The 17,078-nt window shown below is 40.9% G+C and overlaps 1 protein-coding gene across 14 annotated transcripts in view; it reads right to left on the reverse strand.

The window, feature by feature from the left end:
* Positions 1-17,078, reverse strand: part of CAMK2B (calcium/calmodulin dependent protein kinase II beta) — a 385,126-nt gene that overhangs the window by 222,865 nt on the left and 145,183 nt on the right. For all 14 annotated transcript variants that reach the window (XM_033948504.1, XM_033948506.1, XM_033948501.1 and 11 more), the window contains one exon: positions 8,075-8,140. In XM_033948504.1, coding sequence (XP_033804395.1) covers positions 8,075-8,140 — 66 coding nt within the window. The remainder of the gene's footprint in view (positions 1-8,074; positions 8,141-17,078) is intronic.

Raw genomic sequence — 17,078 nt, forward strand, 5'->3', positions numbered from 1 at the left:
TGGGCCTGCCACAACCGCCAAAGAGTGCTGTGCCATCTTGACCGGGCTCCCCAGTGAGCTGTTCACATGCAATCTCATTTTTACACTTGCGGTGGTGGTAAATTGGAACTTTTCAAGTTTCTTCTTGCTCGCCATGCACTCCACAATCAGGCTATCCCTCATGAGCGTTCTGATCTGTTTCAGAAGGGATTTTAGCTTTGTTCAATGATTGAGCCCCAACGGAGCTCAAAAATTAAGCTGCCATGCTTCCAGATGACGTCACTTCCTCCTTTCTTCAAAAAATCTGATTTTGCTTTTTTTTCTCATTTGCATTATTCTTCCACCAGATTAAGTGGTACTTTATTACTACATTTTCCACAGATTAGAGGAGTACGGTATAAACGACAGCTCAACTCTTTTGCTTATGCTGCTATTACAATTTGGAATAATCTACCTGTTCACATTAGGACTGATATTAACTACTTAAGGTTTCATCAAAATTTGTAAACTTTTTTATATGATTTGTTGCAATATTCATGGTATGATGATATTTTAATTATTGATTGATTTTGTATTTTCCTGTACATTTTACGGCTTCTTTAGATATAAATTGTTGTGAACTTTTTTGTGTATCAGATTAGATAATGGCTTGCTTTGTTAAGGATGATGCTCTTCAAAATTTATTATGCTGTGTGTTGTTTTATTGACTTCCACGGAGTTGCAAATTAGCAGAAGGGACTTTTATGGATTTTAGCACCAATATTAGTCTGAGATATGCATTGTTGCTAGGTGATATTAATATTCACTTAGATAAGCTAGAAAATCCAAGGTCAATGTTGGTTCATGACATGCTGGAAGTTTTAAGTTTCACAATACCTTCTTCACTAGTTATACATATTAAGGGACATCAGTTAGATCTCACTTGATAAATTTTTCATCACTGATAGTTTATGGGAACCTGCAATCTGGTCAATAATTTATCATTTGATGAAGGGAAAAAGGTAGTGAGACCAGAAAAGGTGCAATGTCACAGTATGAGACCAAAGGTAAAATTGATGAACAGTTTTAGAATAGGATAATTGATATCTTAAAACAGCAACTAGAAATTGACCCATTGGTTTATTGGGAGAATATTTGTAACGAGAGTTATACAATAAGAAAGGATCAGGTAAAAAAAAAAATCTAGTTGGTTTAGTGGATAATTGCTGACAAATAAAAGAGAGTATAGGAAACTTGAAAGATCATGATGCAAAAATCCAACACAACCTTAGAGAAAATCATGGAGCAAAGCAGTGAATACATACAAATCTATGATTAGAAAAGCTAAATTAGACAACTGTACAGCTCATCTAGGTAAGGATTCTTTAGATATCAAGAAACTTTATTCATTAGTGAATAGATCATCAAGTTCAAAAGATTTGCTCCTAATGAAATATTATTGACGACAGATGATTTGGCCCTTTTTTTTTAGGGATAAAAATAGATATTAGGAAAGTAGTTTATATCTAGGATATAGCTCCCATTAGAGTGGGAACCACCTCTGATAGGACTTGGGAAAAGTTTACATCTCCTTCTGTTTTAACAGTCTACAGAAATATGCAACATCTCACTGTTTGAAAGATGTCTGTCCCTCAGATCTGATAACAAAGGCACTGCCTGAGTTTATACTGTTTTTACTCCAAAGTTTGTTGGCAATGGTGAAACAGAGAAATTCCCAGTAGGGAAAGGAAGAATAATGCTTACTTCCATTCCTAAAAACCCTTCACTTCAGCTGAATGTCACATTTAACTAAAGACCAGTGGCCTCCACTCCTCTGCTAGTTAAAGTTATTTATTTATTTGGTTAATTTTATATCCTGTCCTCCCCAACGAGCTCAGAACAGTTGACAAGTTGACATACATAAAGCACAGACAAATTGTGAATTTACATTTGGTTATAGAGGGTATGGTGGCAGCACAATTAACAAATTATTTGGAACAGCATAATATCTTAAATAAGTCTCAGTCAGGCTTCAGGAGTGGATATAGCACATAGATAGTTATTAGCTACCTTGATCTCTGAGGTCAGACAGGAATCTAGTGCAAGAAAGAGAATTCTCCTGATGCAATCTGATATGTCTAGCACTTTTGCTTTGGTGGACCATGATATCTTGCTGTCTATCTTAGAATATTATGATATTGGAGGAGTGGTGCTCGAGTGGCTTAGAGGCTTCTTAACAAGCAGAACATATCAGGTGAAAATGAAGGGGGCATTGTTACCTGCCTAGAACTCTGAATGTGGGGGTTCCACAAGGTTCCCCCATTTCTCCAACACTGTTTAATATAGTAATGTTGTCCTTGGAGAGGAAACTTTCTACTTGTGGCTTCCGTTCTCTAATCTATGCGGATGATATAAAAATATCCAATTCAAACACGCAGAAATTTAAATCCCTTTATATGAGTATACTCAATTACTTAATCTCAGAAAAACATAACTTATTTATTCCTTGGATCTCAGCGATGTTACCCAATAGCGTGCATTCTCACTAGAGAGTTGTACATCAGATCTTTACTGATCCATTTAAATAGTTATTCCTTCATTTATCATAAAGGCAATTAAGCCATTTGAATGAATAATTTTTTCAGTAGAGTAAGGTTACTTTGCTTTTTCTTTCTTTTTTCAGTCGGTCGGGGGGTGCGGTAGATTGTATGTGGTGCAATACTAAGGAAGCAATTTACCTTAAGACAGCGGGGCAGCGAAACATGTGACATGTCGGTAGAATGGGCCCTCTGACAGACTGAAAAAAGAAAGAAAAAGCTAAGTAACCTCTTACTCTACTGAAAGAAATTATTCATTCAAATGGTTTAATTGCTTTTATGACAAATGAAGGAATAACTATATAAATGGATTGGTGAAGATTTGATGTACAATTCTAGCGGGAATGAAGTTTGAACGCTATTGGGTAATATTGTTGAGATCCAAGGAATAAATAAGTTATGTTGTATTGAGTATTCTGTTTTTCTGAGATGATAAAAATATACATTCCATTTGCAGGAGATATTCAAGACATAACCTCAGTTTTACAATTGGAAACTTGGTAACAACTTTTAAACTGAAGTTGAATATGGAAAAACAAATTTTTAATATTTAATAGCTCATTTAATATATATGTAGAGGGGTATGATTAAAAGATATGTCTAAGTCCGTTTTGGGCCTAAGTAACTAGTCACCTAAAGTCGGACATGGAAAAAGTCCATCTTTGAAAAATACGTCCAAAATATATATTTATATTTTTTTGAAAATTGTCTAACTGTACGTCCAGCCTTCTGATCGTCCAGACCGCTAAGTTATCTATCTTTATACCCCATTTTTGTCCAAAAATTTGTCCAAGTCAAAAACGCATAGAAAAAGACCTTTTGGACATGGTCGGGGTCAGCAAAGTGATGGACTGGACACCCAAACATTGCACCAGAGTAGTGAGGTAACTTACAGGGCACTGCTGTGAACTTCACAAAAAGGGTGCCACATACACTCTCACCACAACAACCTTGGTGAGCCCCCCAAAACATCTCCCAGAACCTACTAGACCTGTCTACCACCCCAATATCTCTTATGTCTGCAGGTGCCACTTATATGGCAGTACATAAGGGTTTTGGGGGGTGCACATCTTTTACCATGCATGCAGTAATCTTTTACCATGGTTCACTAGCCCACCCCCAGACCACTTAAGCCACCTCTGTGCAGCTTTACTAGGCTTTCCTATGCCAGGCTGCCAGGTGCTGATGTTCTAGAGGCAGATAGGTGACTTTTTTTTATGAACTCTATGGCGGTGGGGGTGGGTTCAGTGATCACTGGGGGAGTGTGTAGGGATCTGTACTTTATCCCTGCAGTGGTTATCTGGTCACTTTGGATACTTTCTTATGACTTAGACCTGGTTTTAGATAGCCTAAATCACAATGTCCAAGTTCCGTGTAGGCAGTGTTGTTAAACTTTCGGTTATACATGCAGTACGACTAAGTCTAGGATGGCCCATGTTCCACCCAAAACCCGCCCTCACCACTCCTCCTAAAATGCCCCTTTTAGCTCTGGGTTTACTGCAGCACTGTGAAGGCCTAAGTCTAAAACCCGGTTCGATTATCGGCACTTGGATGACTTGTCTCACTGATCGTCTAAGTGCCAATTTAGGCCGGTTTTTAGACGTATTTCCGTTTTGATTATGAGCCCCTTAGTGTTGAAGATCTATGTAATGATGGAATTCAATTTTGTTTAGAGTCTACCCTGATAATGGGAGATATTTTTGACAGATGTCTTACATTTGAGCCTCTGGTGCAAGCAGTTGCTACCAAAGTCTTTAGAGGATTATGGAAACTGAGGAGGATTAGTTCAAATTTTAATCTTGCCATTTTCAGACTGATCATACAAACAATGGTATTAGCCCATGTCAACTACTGAAACATCATTCACATAGGCTGTAAAGAATCTATTCTGAAGAAACTTCAGACTTTGTTAAAATCTGCAGCCCTATTGATTTTTAAAGTCTCAAAATTTGAGAGGGCCACTCCACTGTTGTTGAAGTTACATTGGTTGTTAGCCAAATCACGTATCATTTTAAAATTATGTTCTTTAGTATGGTCATGCCCCAAATTATATGCTTATGCTTATTGATTTGACAGAGAAATCCAGGATCAGAGTCTAGGAAATTCTTAATCTTACACTATCCCAGTTCCAGGAAAATTGTTTATAAGAAGATACTGTCAGCAACTTTTTCATATCAGGCTGTGAATAGATGGAATGATTTGCCTATTATGATAAGATATTAGACCAATTATAGTGTTCCAAAATTGTTGAAAACATATCTGTTCATGAGATATGTGAATATGAAATAATACTATTTGATTATAATAGTTAAATTTGTAACTTTCTGGGAATGCCCAGTCTCTTAGCTTGTTAGCCACACTGAACTCAAGAGGAAAGTATGGGATATAAATGTTGCAATGTAATGTAATGATATCCTGACTTTATCCCCACTGCATGCATGACTTGTAGTTCCAGCTTATCTAGGACAGGAAGATCTGCACAATAAGGGACAAAACCAGAATTTATCTGCCTCTCAGGTTTTCCTGTCTGAAGTGCCATGTCATAAGGGACCTGCTGATCTAATCCTGGTCTAGTAGTACATTTCATTTATATATTCTGTATACAACACACCTTCACAATGAATCAGGAATTACAAGTCCATAGCTACACTGGGGGTAAAACCAGAATAATTTCAATTTTTCCTGATTATCTAGAGCAATTGGACAGCTCTAAACCAGAAACTGTAATACACAGCACATCTGTGCCAAAAGAACATTAAGATGAGCCAAAAAGATCATGTTCTTCATGAACCCCCAACTGTGTAAGCTGGGGATTTTCCAACAATGTCTTTAATATTTGTAGAGAAAACCAAAAAAAATTCTGCGGAGTGACGATGTTCCTAAATGGACTTTATTTGAAAGTGTCAAAGTTCCAAAGGTACACTGAAATCATCCACATAAAATAATTTCATCCACATAAAAATAAATCAGCCTTAAAGGACCTAGTCCGCTAGGGATACAGGACCCAACACGGTCCGTGTTTCGACAAAAAGTCTTCTTCAGGGGTCCCTGGGGGTCCTATAAAGGTGAGTATGTGGGAAACAATTGTGTGGTGAGCCGGAAGTGAGACACTGCTTGCATTTTATGTGGAAGATTTCAGTGTACCTTTGGAACTTTGACACTTTCAAATAAAGTCCATTTAGGAACATCGTCACTCCACAGAGTTTTTTTTGGGTTTCTCTGGATTTTCTTCTTTGTGGATATTTTGGGGTCAATTCCTTTTGTTTTTTAATATTTGTAGATCATATTAATACAACCTACAATCTCTCATCAGAAGCCCAAATTCTCACATCATACTACATTCCCCAAGCTTAATTAAATGATTTTCATTTCTGCAATGAACCCTGTTCTAGACATATTTAGCTTAAAAAAAGAAAAAGTCCTACAGACCCATGGACTTCCATAAATGGTCATGTCTGTCTTTAGAACCTGTGATTTTCTTGCTAGCTTTTAATTTGCATGCATGTCATTTTTCACCTTCCAGAACATAAAATCAAAGTGAACCCCTGCAGCCTGATTTTAAGAGAAGAGAGCATCAAATCCCAGAATGCACTGAGTTGGGGAATTAAAAGTCATGACTGATCTCCAGCCTAATTCATGGCAGTAGTTGCTGGCCAGGAGAATAAGGCTGGTATTATTTAAGACTCCTTCTATTGAAACCTAGAATAACAGTCATGGTTTCACAGACAGATCTTCATGATATACATGATGAACAGGCATGAGATAACTTATATACAATATATCAGATATCCAATGCATCTCATGCATTTAAATTTGGACATCCTGAAAATCCAACCAGTTATATGGGCATCAGAACAGGTGGGGAAAGATTCCATAACTAGCTAGGATTTTTCCCTACATCTAGGTTTTACCTATGCTGTTTATTATTGAGAATTACTCTTTAAAAACCTCTTCACTTAATATCCTCTAGCTCAAAAACTAGGCATAGGGGTATACAGCATCACCTCTATGACAGATTGGTTCTGGGGATGGGTCCTGTAACAAAGCACCCATCACCTCTAATATTGGATGGCACAAGGGATAGGCACAATCATACAAAGCCTGCTACTTTCTTGATTGAATGACCAAGGACTTGGGCACAGGGATAGAGAGCCTATCGCTTCTGGGACTGGATGGTTCAAGAGATGGGCACAGAGACACTGAGCCTGTCACCTTTAGGACTATATAATCAAGGGGGCAGGCACAAGGACGCAGATCCTAAGAATGGACACAGTAATACAAAGTCTGTCACTATTAGGAGTAGGCAATTCAGAGATCAGTACTGAGCATAGATCCTTCCTGATCCAGATCATTAATTCAAAACTGACCCGGTTCTATAGGCCTGAAATCATTATTTGCTTAGTACCATTTTCTCTCCTGTGCTATTAGTAATTAACTAGTCCCATTTTTTGCTTCCAGAGGACAGTTCTCTGGTTCAGTAGCCAGACACAGATTGGTATCGTTATTCATAGTCCTACGCTTTTCTTTTGTTTCTGATACCTTTTGTTAGAATCAATTAAGAATCACACAGAGGTCAGGCTATGCACAAGTTTGTGAGGTTAGAGAAGTTCCTTCTTCCTGTGTACAAATATAATTTAGGGTTCTGACAGAACAGTGTTTTAACATGGATTAGAGAAGGGCAGCACACTAGAGTAAGAAGTCACAAACATATACTGTATGTATTAAAAAAGTCAATGCTTCCATTGGGAAAGCTAGGAATGTAGATAAAGCAAGGTACCTATTTCAACTGTTCCCAACAAATGCACCAGAAATCAACCAATTTAAACCAGTTTTAAATGAATTCTGACATAACTGGTTTCAAACTGATTTACAAAACTCTTTTACAAAGCCGCGCAGCAATAGCCCTGAAGCCTTTTAAATCTCTATGGGCTCTGGGTCCGTTAGCGCAGCCGCTAGCGCAGCTTTGTGAAAGAGGCCATTAATGTTAGAGTTAACAAAGAATAGCGAAGGAACGACCATAACAAAGGATCCAAGGAGTCTTGGTTCTCAGTAAAAAGTCTTTATTCTATGTCCAACAAAGTCAGGCTCCTTTGTTATGGTCACACCTACTCCATTCTTCATTTCTAAGTTTCTGTAGGGAACTGGTTCTTCCTGTTTTGATCTTTTAATGTTAAGAGTTATACAGAAACAGGGTCTTATCTGAACACACAACAAATTACAAATGGACAGAACTGGACCTGCCTTTTCCTAGAGGCCTACAGCTATGTGGACCCTCCCCCTCCCCCCCCCCCCCCCGTGTTTTACTCCAGATATTTCATGCCCCAGATTGCAATGGGTTAATGTTGGACTGAAATAGTGCCCTCCAGAGTGAGTAGGATTCAGGAAACAGAAGGAAGCAAAGGGTGGAACTTGTATGAAGATCTGGGACAGGCTGAAAGGAGACTGATGGAGGTGGAGTGGGGGGGGGGGGGGTGGGATGCAGTACTGGGGAGGTAATGAAGAGGGAGGGGATCACTCACCTTGCATCTGCTTCACTGTAATATTCTCTAGCAACAATGTCTTCAAACAGTTCCCCGCCAGTGACCCTGCAAGAAAGAGAATGTGTGAACAATGACAACTAAAATATATTCCCTCTTCAGCTATCCCAATAGCAACACTACTGTCATACCTTGATTAACAGGGACTAGGGTTGCTGCAGAAACAGTGCTCAAAGAATTCAGGTGAGAGTCTCTTTATATATATATATATATATATATATATATATATATTTTTTTTTTTTTCCTATACCGTTCTCCCAAGGGAGCTCAGAACAGTTTACATGAATTTATTCAGGTACTTAAGCATTTTTCCCTGTCTGTCCTGGTGGGCTCACAATCTATCTAATATACCAGGGGCAATGGGGGGAGATTAAGTGACTTGCCCAGGGTCACAAGGAGTAATGTGGGTTTGAACCCACAACCCCAGGGTGCTGAGGCTGTAGCACTGACTCAGTATGTATAAGAGAGGATAGGAAAGCATTCAAGCACGCTGCCAAAATGATTGCTAACAGTTTGACATCCTGTGTGAGTACCATTTCTCTACACTTCCATTTCACAAGCTATCAATTACACCTTTCTGTGGCATGTCATATCTCAGTTTACATGTAGGTACCTTTTCTGTCCCTAGGAATTGGGATTTGATAAACTGCTTGGACAAGGTATATTAAGCAGTTTACATACCTAGTGGGCTCACAATCTAAGTTTTTGTACCTAGGGTAATGGAAGGTTAACTGACTTGCCCAGAGTCACAAGGAACTGCAGTGGGAATTGAACCCAGCTTCCCAGGTTCTCAGCCCACTGCACTAGCCATTAGGCTACTCTGCCTTACTGTGCTAGAATCCTGTCTGGAGGGCACAAATAGTACTGCTGAAAAACATGTTAAATATACTGGATTTCAAAAACACATGTGAATCTTAACAGTACTGCATTTTAGGATAGCACAATTAACATTTATGGATCTTCCAGCTGAAAACACTGATTTTATCAACGACAAAGCAGACCCACTGACAATGTGAAAGATTATAAATCAGCAAGGGATCTTTGCTCAGCCACTGCTCTGCGACTGTACAGCACTGTGTTCATTGTTGGAACATTATAAATAATGACTGCTCCATGACTACAGAACGTTGTATACACTGATAGCTCTATTAATTATAATTTTTGCTCTAGAACTATAGAATGCTATGTACTGTACACTGACTGCCTTTAATAACCAGCAATCAGTCTTTTAAAGGCGATCTCAGAAGCAGAGATCAATGCCCTTGTTTTCAGACCTGGAAGAGGATATGCTGGACTTCACTCTGAACACTGGAAAGGGAGAAGCCACAGTGAGAGAGGAACAGGTTAATAAATCACATTACTCTTTTCTGCTGAAGCCAAAATGAGTGGTGGTGGGTCAGGCAGAACAGCGAATGATCTCTAAATATAGAATCATGGAGGCATAACTCCACAGGCAAATTCAGCTGCAGCTATTTTCTCACCCTCAGGGGATGGGAGAGAATAAAGAGCCAATGAAGGTCCTTGCAGGAGTTTCAGCAACACAGAAAGCAAAGAAAATTAACAAGGTCTGTGTGGATTTGGGGCAGGGGAGGTGATGATTCCTGCTTGAGAAGCAAAAACTGTTATATAACTGGGCTTAGGGCCATCATTAAGATTAAAGACCTTTAATGCAAAAAAAAGGACAAAAATAGAAGATAGAATTTAGTAGATTTTATATTAACAGCCTGCCAATACATAAAGACGTATACACTATTATAACCATCAAGCCATGGGTAGTTTCATTAGCTTTCCTATTATTTCGAGAGAAAAAAAGTGCACCCTTCTTCTGATACACATTTAATGGGTTTTTTTCAAGAATATTATATAAAACCATTTAATCTCTGTACTGAATGATTTACGTACTTCAAATTAATAACTTAGGGTCACCTGTCCTCTCCTTTACATCCCTCTAAAAATGATGAAACAAACAAAAATGTGCAAGCTTTCAACCCTCACCCATTTTATAAGTCTGGCAGCCTCCAATACCAATTGAAACTACATACAATAGCTGCCATGTCAGTTATAACCTACTGGCTTTATTCATTGGGAAAATGCAATCACAGCATATACAGAAATAAGAATGGTAAGCTTCAAGCAGCTTCATGCCCCCTGTAGAAACCTACCTGTCTGCTTTTGATTTATCTTCTTTCTAAAAACTCACACACAATTCTACTGTTCAACGGCTCCCCCTTCTGCTTCTATTCCTTTCTCTCCTCTCTTCTACCTTCCAAAGTATTTAGATCAATGCTGTCTTGTTAAAATGTTTATTTTATTTTTATTTTTCCTCTAACTCTACTTTTCACTTCTCTATTACCCTCCAGGTACTTTAGTTAGATTGTGAGCCTTCGGGACAGTAAGGGAATTTTTCAAGTACCTTTCTTATTTCTAATCTTAATGTATATTTTCTGTAAACCGCTTAGAACCTAACGGATGTAGCGGTATATAAGAAATAAATTACATTACATTACATTACATTACAAGGCAAATTATATTTCAGCTGCAGAAGATAGCTTTCTATCCAAGAAGGCTTACAATCTATGAGGGTTAGATTTACTAATCTGCGTTAATATGATTCACACCAGTTATGAGTAAATAGGCCTCCACTGACAATAATGGGGTTTGGGGTAAATTATGGACATTAATGTATAACACAGATTAATTCTAGTCCTAAATTTGTGCTAGAACAATGGAGGGTGAAGTGACTTGCCATGGTTAGAAGAAAGAAGCAGATTTAAGCAAGGTTTAAAAAAGGTTTGGATAATTTCCTAAACGTCCATTAGCCTTTATTAAGATGGATTTGGAAAAATCCAGTGCTTATTCCTAGGGTAAGCAGCATAAAATTTGTTTTACTCTTTGGGATCTTGCCAGGTACTTGTGACCTGGGTTGGTCACTGTTGAAAACAGGATACTGGGCTTGATGGACCGTCAGTCTGTCCCAGTATGGCAGCTCTTATGTTCTTATGATCTGAACCCTGGCTTCCCTGAATCTCTCTCACTGTTCCAAGCACTAGGCTGCTCCTTCACTTCACACCACCGCACTCACTTCACACCACAATGGATATAAGATCTAGGCACTTCTCATTCCTCAAACCTGCTATATCCTGCCAGACATTATGCCAAGATGGATTAGGGTACCGGAGAGTATCTATAACTTCAAACCTATGCATCCTTTAATAACCCAATGGCAGTCCTGCCCTTAAACAGTGCATTTGTCCATAGAATATCACAATTACTAGATGTGGAGGGCCATTTTCAAAAAGGATGTCTAAGTCTGACTTGGACATTTTCTGCTAAACGTCTAAAGTTGGAAGCACAGAAATGTCAATTTTCAAAAGCAAAACTGTTAGCATCCCAATTTTTTTTTTAATCACCTAGTTGGAGGTCTAGGCCAACAGGATGGCCAACCCTTAAGATGGCTAACTTCATACCCCTTTTTTAACCACAGAAACATCCAAGTTGAAACCGTCCAAATCCAGACCTTTTGGACGTAGGCGTGGCCATCATTGTGATGGACTGGACACACAGACATGCCAGTGGGTCACCTTACACAGCGCTGCTGTGAACTTCAAGATCTACCTGTCTACCAGTCCAATAGACCTTATGGCTGCAGGTGGCACCTATATGGCAGTAGAGGGTTTTGGTGGCCTCACTTTTCCCCATAAATGTAGTGGTTAGAGTGGCTTATGGGCCTGGGTCCTACTCTCTATGGTTCACTAGCCCACTCACCAGATTATTTAAGACATCTGTGTGATGGTATAGGGAAGCCTACTAGAGCTGCTATTCTAAAGACAGGAATGTACTCTTTCATTCAGATTTTTTGGGGGTGGGAGGGGGTCAGTGACCAGTGGGGGGTGGTCATACCTTCAGGTAACCAGTGGTCATCTTGTCAGTTTGGGTATCTTTGTGACACTCAGACACTTCTAAAATAGGTCTTTTAATTCCTTGCACTCCCAGAAGGGTGTGGACCGCTATAATATGGCGCACGTTATTTTGCTGCCCAAGCCGGGCAAGGACCCGTCTCAGGTGGGTTCTTACAGACCCATATCACTTCTCAATCAGGATGCAAAATTGCTAGCCGCCTTGCTTGCGTCTGAACGCCTATCTCCACCTTCTTATTTATGAAAATCAGACAGGATTCGTACCTGGAAGATATGCCTCCATGAATCTTATGAGGGCTTTGATGGCCATCTATTCTCGTAGCGGGGGGGGGGGGGACAATCGGGCAGCTATTGTGGGCCTTGACAGGGAGAAGGCGTTCGATAGCATCTCTTGGTCCTACCTTTTTTGGGTTATGGGTCACTATGGGTTGGAGGGCGCATTTCTGAACTGGGTGCGCAGTCTTTATTTTTTGCCCCAGGCTCGGCTTCTTGTTAACGGACAACTCACTTCGCCATTTCCGCTTGAACGAGGTACTAGGCAGGGGTGCCCTTTGTCCCCGCTTCTTTTCCTTCTGGCTATTGAACCTTTGGCGGTTAAGATTCGTTCCAATTCTCTCCTTCTTGGTATTGAAGTTGGAGCCAAAGAGAGTCGCATTAATCTCTTTGCGGACGACATTTTGTTATATTTGGAAAATGCGCCTCTACACCTACTGGTGGCTCTCTCACTTGTCCGAGACTTTGGGACCATATCGGGCCTCCGAGTTAATTGTGCTAAGTCGGAACTCTTGCCCCTGGCTTCTCATAGACATGAGCTTTGGCATAACGATCTTCCCATTCCTCCCGTCCGGAAACCCATGCGCTATCTCAGAGTCTATTTGAGCACCCAATCTCATCTCCTCTATAAGTATAATGTTCTCCATCACATTGAGGCTATTTGTCACCTTTGTGAGAAGTGGAAAGATTTGCCGCTTTCTCTATGGGGTAGAGCGGCATTGTTTAAAATGGTTCTTTTGCCGAAACTTTTATATCCGCTTCAAGCGATCCCACTTTGGATCCTGAATAAAGATGCCCAAGCCTTTCGGTCTCTCCTTCTTTCTTTTCTGTGGCATAACAAAAGGGCTCGAATCAGCTTCGCTACCCTATCCTTGGACACCAGGCAAGGCGGCCTGAATCTGCCGGACATTCGCCTATATAATGTTGCTTCCTTGATGCACTTTGTCCATGAGAGCATCTCGGGACAGTTTAGGTATTCTCCCCCGGGGTGGATAACGGCTTGGTGTGCTCCTCACTCCTTTGTCTCTTTATTGCATCTGCATCCCCGGTCCTCCCCGGGGGGGGGATTTCCGATTTCTTCTTCTGAAACCTTTTCGTCAGGCCTGGTGGTGGTGGCGGAGGCTGCAGCGGCGGGCTCCGCAGGCCTCTCCATTTTTGCCCCTGGTAGGGAATATTGATTTTCTTCCGGGAATGGGTCCATCGGGGTTTCATCTGTGGGAGTCCCGGGGCTGTGTCAGCGTGCGACATCTCTCTGCTGAGGATGCGGGGACTTTCCCCACTTTTCAACAACTACTGTCCCGCTGGGACCTTCCGGCCTCGCATTTTTGGGCTTACTTGCAAGCCAGACACTACTATTTCTCATTAACGCGAAAGTGGGGAGAGCAATGGGCCTTTGGCAAATTGGACGCCTGTTTGGCCCTCTTTCCTTCTCACCTTAACACCCTAGCTACCTGGTATAGGCTCTTAAAAACTGCTCTTCCCACTTCTTATCTGCATAGGGTTTCGGCCCAGTGGGCTCGTGATCTGGCCCTTGACTATAATGAGACCCAATTTTTGGCCCTTTTTACTAACCTTATTCAATTCACGAGCTCTATGGAACTCCGGGAGATGCAATATAGGATCTTGCATCGGGCTTATATTTCTAGGGCTAGAGGACAGGCTATGGGATTGTGGGCTGATGCTACTTGCTCTCATTGTCGGAGGACAACGGGCACACTAGTACATATGTTTTTGGAGTGTCCCCATTTGGCTCTGTGGCTCCAGGTTCTCCCTTTTCTTGATGGCCTTCTTGGACAGATTGTACCCAGGTCTTATGGCCTCTTGCTCCTGGGAGACATGGGGGAGGTGTCTGCTGCGGGGTTTTCACCACCTTCCTAAAAGTTTTTATATACTGCACTCCTGGTGGTGAAAAAGATTTTGCTTTTACATTGGGTGGAGGTGGCGCCGGCTTCCTTTAGTCAGTGGCTCAACAAAATGCGGGAACTAGCTACATTTGAACTCCAGACATATGCGGCTCCTACTAGTAGTGATAAAAAACTGTATGTTTCCTTATGGAGGGCTTTTTGGGTTGCAGCTGACTCTGCAGTACCTGCTACCTTGCTTTAATCTGGTCCTTTTTTTGGATTTGGGGGCATGCCTTCATGGGATTTCGCCCCACAGGTCTGGTCGGTGACTCTTGAGCTCAGCTGCTTGTTGTTTGCTTGAGGTGTGCTTGGTGTATGACTGGTGTGGTTTGTGTGGATTGCTTGAGAGGGATGATTTTGTCTGCTGGATGAGTGAGGGATGGTTGCTTGGGGGATTTATACTTTTGAAAAATGATTTCACATTCTTTAGTATCTTTCGGAGGGTCTTTTGGTGCACATATCTGAACCTGAATTGGCAGGGTTCTCCTTTTCTATCTAGCTGATTTTGTATTTCTTCCTAGCAAGTGTTTCGATTGCACCTCTCCTGTAGTATGGTTTTGAATCTACCAGTGATTTACTCTTCTTCTGTACTAGTACTTTGGTCCTCAGTTTGGGCCTCGTTGTTTGTTTTTGACTGCTTTCTCAATAAAAATTATTACAAAAAAAATAAATAAATAAAATAGGTCTAGCTCAGAACATCTAAGTTGCATTCAAGACGTCTTGGGAAAGGTTTGATTATCGCTGCAAGACATCCAGGTTAAGCCTGCCCAATGCCCGCCTATAACACACCTTCCAATATGCCCCTCGGAACTCTGGATGCACAGCGGGCAAAATGCCTTGCTAGATGTCCAGAAAAATGGCTTAAAAAATCAGCACTTGGAAGTCCTAGTGATAGGTTTTTGGATGTTTTTATTTTTTGATTATGAGCCCCATAGTCATGTAATAAATATTTTAGCATATCTAGAATCATAATTTCTGACAAGGGATGACACATTGATTTGTTCTATTCATTGAGTTGTTATACTTTAATCAAAGACAAGATTTGATGATAATAAAGATAACAATGAAAATAATATTAGCAATTCACTTCCTAATGATGCAACAGGAAATGAGCTAAAACTAAAAATTATACAAAAAAATGAAATTGCTGTGGAATAGTAGCTGGAAAGCAATGACCACAAACGCTCACAGTCTAAGCAACAAAAATTAGGATCTGCAAGCCCTGATGTTAGAGGCAGACTTGGATATCACAGAGACATGGTTCAGTGATTCCAATGGATGAGATGCCAACATACCGGGCAATAATCTTTTTAGGAACGACAGAAATGGTTGAAAAGGTGGAAGAGTAGCTCTCTATAAAAAGACAGATATCCAAGGATCTGAAATGCAGGGGGCCTGGGGAAAGGAAGAAGCAATATGGATTGTTTTGAAAAGAGAAGATGGAACTTCTATCCACTTGAGTATTGTCTACAGATCTCCGACTCAATCGCAGCAAATTGACAAAGATCTAATTACAGAAATACAAAAGTTGGGAAAGAAAGGGTAGGTGCTGTTGCTGGGTGATTTCAACCTGACGGATGCAGACTGGAGAGTTCGTGGATGTCTTTCAAGGGGCTCTTCTCAGACAAGTGGTGACGGAACCCACGAGGGAAAAAGCAATACCGGATCTGGTGCTCACAAATGATGAAAGTGTCTCTAATGTCCGAGTGGGGACCCACCTGGGAAGTAGTTATCATCATCCGGTTTGGTTCGATATAACAGCCAAAGAGGAGGATGGCCACACAAAACTCAAAGTCCTGGATTTCAAACATGCGGACTTTAGTAGCAAGGGAGAGTACCTGAAGAAAGAGCTGACTGGATGGGAAGACATAAGGGAAGTGGACAAATAGTGGTCCAATTTGAAAGGTGCAATATATAGAGCTACTGACCTTTATGTGAATAAAATGAATAAAAACAAGAGAAAAAGGGGCTCATAGATGAAACCACACGAGACAATCGCGCGCGGACAAATCCACCCAGACAATCGCACGCAGGACATCATCAATTTGCAGTTCAACACTATTTTAAAGTACTCCAAGGGGGGATGTGAGGGGGAACCCCCACTTTAGTTGGAAATGTTGGTGCTCCCGTTGGGGAGGAAACTGCCTTTTTCCCTGTTTTTTAGGGAAAAATTACTGTCTCCTCTGTAATGGGGGTTTCCCCCATACACCCCCAACAGGAGCGCCAACATTTCTAACTAAAGGGGGGGGGCCCCTCCCCACATCCCCACTTGGAGTTCTTTAAAATAGTGTTGAACTGCAGCGCTCTGATGTCCTGCATGCGATTGTCTGGGTGGGTTTGTCCGCGAGCGATTGACTCGCGCGCTTTTGACTGGTTCTGAGAATGATTTGGCCTACTTGTCCTCAGAGAAAATAGGGTGACTACTCCAGGTATCACACTTTGTACATCATCAACTTTTGGCTGTTTTAGGAAAAAATTACTGTTTCCTCTGTAATGGGGGGGTTGCACCCCTCCCCCCCCAACGGGAGCGCCAACATTTCTAAGTCAATTCAACCAAAATGGTGAAACCTTCCCAACTCATTATTTCAGAAATTGATAATAATTTACCAGGAATAACAATACTGTATATAAGATGAAAAACTGCAAACTTTCAGATTTCTAGCTTCAATAGTTTTCAACATATTGGCTTTTTATGGCAATGGGGGTCAACACAGTTCACAGCTGACTAGAAGTTTGGGTACCAGTTAGGTCTTAATAACTGCCATTTAGGGCCTCTTCTATCAAACTGCACTAACAGTTTTTAGCACAGAGAGCCGTGCTGAATGTCCTGCCCTGCTCCCGACACTCATAGGAACTCTATGAGCGTTGGGAGCAGCACGGCTCTCTGCGCTA

The sequence above is a fragment of the Geotrypetes seraphini genome, chromosome 6 (assembly GCF_902459505.1).
Source record: "Geotrypetes seraphini chromosome 6, aGeoSer1.1, whole genome shotgun sequence".
Lineage (NCBI taxonomy): Eukaryota > Metazoa > Chordata > Amphibia > Gymnophiona > Dermophiidae > Geotrypetes > Geotrypetes seraphini.